This window comes from Cynara cardunculus, assembly GCF_001531365.2.
Source record: "Cynara cardunculus var. scolymus isolate 2C chromosome LG 6, CcrdV1, whole genome shotgun sequence".
Lineage (NCBI taxonomy): Eukaryota > Viridiplantae > Streptophyta > Magnoliopsida > Asterales > Asteraceae > Cynara > Cynara cardunculus.
The window spans coordinates 14,803,629-14,811,730 of record NC_037533.1 but is presented as its reverse complement, the minus strand read 5'-3'; the positions used below and the strand labels follow the sequence as shown (position 1 = coordinate 14,811,730).

Genomic DNA, 8,102 nt, shown 5'->3' with positions numbered 1-8,102 from the left:
TCCTTGTGATTTGTCTAAAATAACACTTTTAATTCTTACAGTTTCGAAATTACAAGTTGACTATGTGATTTGCAGTTGGGTGTTGGTGGATGGAGATGGGTTGTGAACAGTGATGGAGGACGGTTGGGTACAAAGGCGGTTGAGGGGGTGTTTGGGACGACGACAACATTGTGATATTTATGCGTATGTATACGCAAGTGTGTGTGTATATATACACACACAAAAACGCAAAATACGACAGACAACAAAACACGAAAAATACTAAAATACCTCCTTATTTAACCGACTAAACAATTTTTTTAAGAGACGTGCAAAAATGTAAACCACGAGTTCCATCTTTGTACTTATTTTGATTTTGGGACCAATATAAGTAATATGTATGAACCACATGGACCAAATTTGTAATTTACTCTAATATTAAGGGGATGTTTGAGATTGTTTATAGAAACAACTTATTGACTTATTCCGGTATGACACCGATAATAAACATTTTTGAGTGTTTGGATAAACAGCTTATACCAGTGCCAAACCGACAATAAGAAGTTTTTGAAGAAGTTAAACCCTTCTAACTTATAATAAGTTAATAAGGACTTTTGTAGAAAAACATGACTTGTTTTAAATAAGCAATCCCAAACACTCCCTAAATATACATCAAACACCCACCCACATTCTTCACTTTCGTTAAGTTTTGAACACTTTTACCTTCTGGAAGATTGGACTCTACCGGTAAACCAGGTACCACTAGGCCAATGATCCTTTTGTTATCGGACCGTTCGGTTCCGCCATGAACAATTTGTTATGTAGAAAGTAGCATGATTTAAACAGCCAAAGGTTTTTACACTAGTCTTTTATGGACCCAAACAGGCGTTAAAGTTCGTCGATGAAAAGAATTCAGAAACGCCCCTTCCTAAGCCGTGCCCACGCTATCGCGGCAACCGCAGCACCACCTAAGTGAGCAGATCCAGAAATTTGACTATCTCCCTGAAACCGTAGATCATAATAGTTCGGTTATACATATCAAAAGAACCCGACTTTGAATTCCGCACATAAACCGTTACATGATCCCCTTATTCCGAAGCAACTTACTGGTTGACTTTCAAGAAAGGCAATGTTGCAAAAATCCCTCCTCCGTCCCAATAACAACGGGAACACAGTTTTAGAAATTTGTAATTGTTACATTTTGTTTAGTTAACAAAATGACAATTTTAGAGGGAGTAATGAAATTCCAAGGATAAAATTGGAAGGCAGACACTTATTTTGAGACGAACAGAGTATGAGGTTTGACTTTGAAAAGTTCCGCATTTGACCTCATATATCAAAGTGGCATTTTTCTCGATTTCGAACAAGAAAACATGGTCGACACCAGTTCCGTTATATGATCTACTATTGTCTAGACGTAAAAAGATGTGCTCGTGTCGGATTAAGGATCATACCTCTAATATTCTCATCATATCATGCCCAATTAGAAATATACCCTGCGACAATCACATGAAACAAAGGGTTATAAGATGCTTAAAGCTTAGTTTGTTTATCAAACGCTTACTGGGTAAGCGCCAGTCTTGGGGGTTGTTTGTTTGGTTTTCCATTAAGTACTGTATGGATTAAGCTGTCTGTGTGGATTAATTTTTCTTTATAGATTGAGAAAGTCTTTGTTTGGGAGAGTTTCTTCATAGATGGAAGGGGAGTAAATTTTAATTGGGAGGGGCAGGTTTGAAAAAAAACTTGGGCTTTCTGCATAAAGTTTTCCCTAGAAAAATACCGAATAAGTCATTTTTTATATTATTGAGCCGCTACCAATCACTCATTTATAGCTGACCGAATAAGCTGAGTCCCATTAAGCTCGTTAAGTCACTGACAAATGGGTACTTACTTACCTTATTGAGTGACCATGAAAAGACCGAGAATCTTACTCGGCAAGAAGTATAGCAAGGACCGAGAATCTTTCTCGTCAAGAAGTATTGCAAGGACTGAGAATCTTACCCGGTGAGTGAGGGAGAAAGACTATTACCCGGTTAGCGCTTACAGATAAGAGGCGCTTACCAACAATCCATTTTGATGGCCAATAATGTTACTCGATAAGGTAAGTGAGAATGGTGACTCTAGCCGGTTTAACCTTGTATTAGGATCATATCAGTTAAACGAAGGTTGATTTACCAGTAAGATGGCAGGGACAGGTATGATGAACTCGAGATATATAGTTTTTGTTGGGAAAAGCAATATATCAAGCAGCATGATAGCGTTCACCGCACCACTTGCTCCCTATAATGACAAAATCCGAGTTGCAAGTTATATAATGATCAGATAACTAAAAGGCATATCATGGCATAAGAAATGTCTCTGATGCTACTATAACATGATGATAAAGTATGGCGAGGTTGTCCTATATTGGATTTCAGAGCACTGTTTATCCGGTTGAGTGTTGCATGTCTCCTTCTTGTTGGTTACGGCCATAATGCATTTAAGGCGAGAAGCACGTCATGGCGTCTTGAGACTAGTTATGGTGCGAGAGAGAGAGATTTTTTCCTTTTTATATGAATTTAAACCTTTCAATATCATTTGAGTCATACTAGAAAACATCTATATATATACATTTTATATACAAACTTGCCGCCTTAAGCCACGTCTTGACGAAACACTTTGGCCTCGTTGCGGCTCTTGAGGCTTGACCTCGCCACTATGCCATTTAGAACCTTATATTTCAAACAAGAATGTGCTAACAACTCAACAATTTTTAGAGAAACACATACCAGCCCGGGAACTCTTGAACGGTCAGGTTCAAACATTCGTCGGTCCTGTAATTAGCAAACAAATAACAAAATGCATCAATACATGTGGGATACAAGGTATATCGAGAATACCCAAATTCTGCAAATAATGTGAAATTCAAAAATGATGAATGTAACAAATACCCATCAACTTTGAAGACATGGTTATCTATCAAAGATAGCCACATTGTGCAGATAACCAGATGCATCTTGGGTGTGCCATTTGTAACGAAGTTCCTTTTTTCGTAACCGTGGTGTCCGGGTCAGATTGCGCGCACCCTCGACTCAGAGCAGTGGCGGATCCAGGATTTTTGCCTAGTGGGGGCACCTCTAAGGTAGATTAAAGGCCCACAAAGTCGCCCGATGTGTTTTTAGCCTAATTCCACTGTTCCGAGAGATTTTTGAAGTTTTTTTGGGTGATTTTGAGGGACTTTTTCCCTTTTTTTTGGTTGATTTCGAGGTACTTTCTTTGATTGGTGGGGGCCCTAACAAGAAATTACTAGGGAGAACCATGGTAAAAAAGTAAAAAGATGGCTGTTAACCTAGGAAAATTCCTTTTCTTTATTTTTTAATGGGGGTCCTTCCCCCCACCTTTTACATAGCAAGTCCGCCACTGACTCAAAGCCGGACCTAGAATTTTTTTCAAGTGGTGGCACCATTTGACTATAAGGAACAAAGATATGGATATTTTTCATAAAATCATCATCGATCTATTGGTTAGTTCTTTGCTTTTCGTATATGAGGTTCTGCATTTGAGTCTTTTGTTGCAAAAAATTTCAGAAACATAATAAATTTGAAATTAAAAAGAGAAGAAAAACTAAAGAAAGTGACACAAATGGGATTCGAACCCGCATCTGGGGAGGGAGAAAAGTCATGCAAACCAACTCTACCAACGGAAACTTGTGTCATCACTGTAGTTCCAAAAAGTAAATACGGTTGCACAGAACAAAATGATATGGTGGCACCTTTCACGACCCTACAAGTTTTTACACTACAATGGAGGAACGAAGCGGTGGTACAGCGGGTCCGCCCCTGCCTCAACTAATCCCATGGGGTTCTGAAGATAACAGCCAGACTCAAACCGGCAAATAGATGCTAGGCCGTGGGACTTCTCCCCATAGGTCGCCAGTTTATAATGAAGTTATTAAAAAAAGGGGGGATGGAGGCAATCGTATGATAATCAATATGTGCCAATGTTATTAGGGACTAACGTCGGCCACTGTGAGATTAATTCTTAAAACTGTTGGGAGCGTTGTACCTTTGATGATGAGGCCAGAAAGGCATGGTGTAGCAAGTAGAAAGCCGAACCAACAAAAGCCCCAGCTAGATACAGCTTCAGCAGAAATTCAGGGCCAAAATTTTGTCCAATCTGTCGAACAAAGCAGCAAAAAAAACGACAAGTAAACAAAATCGTGAAGATGCTGTAGCCACGAACCAGTTCTTGCATTACTAGCCTACCGTTAATAACTCTTAAGACAAAACAAGCAACCAAACCCATGAAGTATTTCCATTTCATAGGTCTCATTTTGCAACGCTTTCGTTCTCCGTTTTTGGGTCAAAAATATTTCTCATACACCCTTCTGCATCAATACAGGTGCTCTACTCTTTGAAGTAGTAGAGGTCAAGTCTGTGTACACCCCACACCAGACCCCTCATCTGAGTAGGATATATTGGGCTAGTTTGGTTTACTTTTTAAAAAAGAGGAAGCTGAAAAAAGTAAAATGATGTTTTGGAAAACGTTTACTTGTTTCAAAAAACCAAATCAATTTAGGTCCCATTTGGTTTGCAGGACTGGATTGGATTTGGAATTGAATTTCATTCCAATCCCATGTTTGGTTTGGTGGATTTCCCAGACTGGAAATCTCACGGGGGTGGTTGGTATTTCACGTATTTCTTAGGATTTGTATGTAATAATGTTTTAAATATGTTAAAAACATTTGTTCTCTAATAATCAATTAATAAAAAGGCAATTTAATTATTTTTATAAATATTTATAAAGAATGAAATTCAGTTCCATTCCAAATCCTACAAACCAAACACCAAAGATTCCAAATCCTTCCACGAAATCCATTAAAGCCATTCCATCAGACCAAATGCCCTCTTACAGAATTTTGTCAACGACAGGTATAAATTGTAAACTTGATTTTGATGTTTCCGTTGTTTACAAAAAGACATGTGTTGACTATTTGACTTTCATGAGTTTAGCTTTCAACTCTATTTTTGATTTTGAACTTTCTTCTTTTTGAAAAAGGAAACCAATTTTGCCATACATGTTTTCCTTTTGTTGCCAAAACAAGTCACAAACTCCGTTTACATTGCAACAAAATGTAAAAAGAAAACGAAAGTGTTACCGAAAAAGGCAAACAAGTGGTCGACACGATGCTGAAACTTGATGGGGTCCATGTTTCTAATTAAGAGTTAAGAAGAAAAATAAAACAGAAGTTACGGAGATGCTAGCATACAAAGAAATGATCTTTCATAGAAACACTATAAATCATGGCATAGTTTGGAAGATCACTAAACTCATGTCGTCAACAACCTTCAATAAAGATTTAAACACCAAAATCTTTGCGAATAGTAAACTTATGAATATTAATCTCCTATTTATTATGATCCTATATATTAGCTACGATAAACCAAACCAAACCAAACCAAATGAACCCAGTACATCCCACCAAGAGTCCCGATGGGAACTGGGTCAAAGGAGGGTAAGATGTATGCAGACTTGATCTCTACCTCAAAGAGTAGAACAGTTGTTTCTGTGAAGACCCCTGGCTTGTGAAAAGTGTGTGATAGAGAGAAATACTATCTAAAGTAGGAAACAAGAAAGGGCGACAATCTCATTGGAATTCTAAGGGGTTATCATCATAAATAACCACATGTGGAAAAAAGGTTTACCTTTTAGCCACCTCCAAACTTTTCTCACAAAACAGCTAAGAACTTGCAGTTTCTGACGCACCCAGATGAAAAGTTGGCCTACTGCAAATTGAGTCACTGCAAGGACATGGATTGATGCACAAAAAGCAAGCCAAAGCCGTAGTTTGCAGGACCGTAAGAAAAAGTGTCTTGTGGCGTTGACTTGCAGTTTCTTGGCTATTTTGTGAGGAAAAAATAAAATGGTAGCGATAATATAAAACTTTTTTAATGAGGTGGCCATTTTAAGATGGTAACCCAAATTCTAAGGCATGTGAACTTACACTCTTCCCAAAGAAATAAAGGCCAATCATATTTGAGACAATATGTCCAACGTCTTTATGACTGAAAGCAGCAGTTATCATAGTATGGATCCGCCCACTTTGAAAGTTGTCCAATTGTACCTGCGCCGATGAAATAATTAGAACAGTAAAAAACGAACCCATACTCATAAAAAGGATTATGTCATGATGTTCAAATACAAACAACATAACCATGAATACCTCACCATGAAGTTCTGCATCATGAACTTACGATCAGCAACTCTCCATAGTAGAAACACAGCCACATTTGTGACGATCAAACCTATCACCACACCGTCACTTGTGAGTCTCCTTCTGAACTGCGACTGCCTATGAATATAAAAAAGAATATATTATCGTACATTAACATGCCTAAATTGATACTCAGCTCAAAGTTGTAAATGTAAAAGCTATTATGTGTTTTATACTTTTTATCTACATCAAGAACATCCAATACTTCATAACAGCTCTTAAAACCATGTAGAAAAGGATTTGTAGGCCGAGCTCATTACTTATAGAGAGCAAAAACAAGTTAGTTCATTTAGTGTGTAGTATCAGAACGGAATCAGCAGACGTTCATTAATCGAGTGATATACAGTTCTCTAACGGCATTACCGTATGTATCTATAGTAACTCACAAGACATCCAGCCAGTTAAACAAGTGTACCATCAAAATCTGAAGAATTGTTCCAAGTTCCAACTGCCAAACAAATAACACAAGTCTATGTTTTTCTTTTAGCCTTCTTTCCTTTTCTTGTCCCTTCTTTCTATAAACCAAACCAAATTAATCCAATAGATTCTAAGCAGAGTTAGGGTTGGGGGTAAGATGTACACATAACTTGCCTCTACCCGTTGGCTGTTCTCTTCTTTCTAAAAATTTCCCCAATTAGCTAATGCTGATTTTTGTTCAGAAGACAGCTAAACTATTGCCTTAAAATGATAGAAAAGTGTCACTTTGGGTTAAGGAGGCAGATACAAATCAATGGTGCAGAACACAACTCTAATCATTCAACTAAAAACCATAAAAGAAAGTAAGTGCAGACACCTAACAAAACAAATGTGTTCTTAGAATTCTTGAATGTCATCTCCCGAAATTGAACCAACAAAAGCCTCAAAACCCTTATCAAGTCCTCAAATGATAAAAAAAATATCCTCCCTTCGTTGCATCTATAATCCATCTCCCAACATTTTGCAAGATTAAGGTTATTGTGTGAGTGAAAGAAAGAAATRGCAGAAAGGATTCAAATTGTGGAGTAATTGAGGATAAAACAAAAGAGATTATTACCATGTTTTTTGATAACTAAATGGTTGATTGAATTGAAAACTTTGTCTTCTAAATTGAGCTCTTAGAAGCCCAAATTCGCCATGATCCACAAGAAATTTGCTTGGAAACTTCAACTTCAAAAGCGCATTAGGCAAAAACCGCTTTAAAAGAACTGGGTTCGAAAGTACTTTCATCAAACAGTTGGTGGGTGCCTGGTGCAATGTCTGTGAAGAAGTTGTGTAGCGAGAGAAACCATGGTGGTGATGTTGGGGCACATCGGTGGCCCGGTGGAGGGGAAGTGGGTTTGATCGTAAGGTTTGTGAAGCAAATTTTCTGGGGTTTTTGGAGATATGTTTGAGGGAAAATAGCTTCTGCATAGTGTAACGATCTACGCAACCAAACCCTTCAAAGATCTTTGAAAGTTGGTTACTTTTTACACTTGTAGTATTTGTTTGTTGAGCGTTGAAGGGTCAAAAAAGGATCTTTCGAACCCTAATTCCCAAATCTTGGTATCACAGGTCCAATTTACTCCCGCTAGATTCGGATGAATTGCAATGACCGAATTCTTTGATCAAATTTCGTTTGCCCGTTTGATTTAACAAATAATTCACCTACAGAAATACCATCCGTTTCAACAATTTATAGATTTCGACCCCGATAATCCATGCTAGATCGTGGGTAAATATAACTTATTAAAATTTCATAAATGAATTTATATAATTAAATATAAATAAATATAATCAAATACATGATAGATATTTTATTTTAAATATAAAAAATTTAAAATATAATTAAAATAATTATTAAATTTTAACAGAATATTTAATTATTATCTTTATAAAATGTTATATTATTAAA

At 37.1% G+C, this 8,102-nt stretch overlaps 1 protein-coding gene across 1 annotated transcript; it reads right to left on the bottom strand.

Annotated features, from left to right (window-relative positions):
- Positions 1–801: 801 nt before the first annotated feature.
- On the bottom strand, positions 802–7,811 carry LOC112514553 (RHOMBOID-like protein 12, mitochondrial). The gene is made up of 8 exons (XM_025121081.1): positions 7,266–7,811; positions 6,187–6,310; positions 5,963–6,082; positions 4,024–4,134; positions 2,748–2,792; positions 2,155–2,259; positions 1,434–1,475; positions 802–981 (listed from the first exon to the last, which is right to left on the bottom strand). The coding sequence occupies exons 1-8, from the start codon at positions 7,619–7,621 to the stop codon at positions 892–894; spliced, it is 993 nt and encodes a 330-aa protein (XP_024976849.1). The 5' UTR covers positions 7,622–7,811; the 3' UTR covers positions 802–891.
- Between the last annotated feature and the right edge of the window lie 291 nt (positions 7,812–8,102).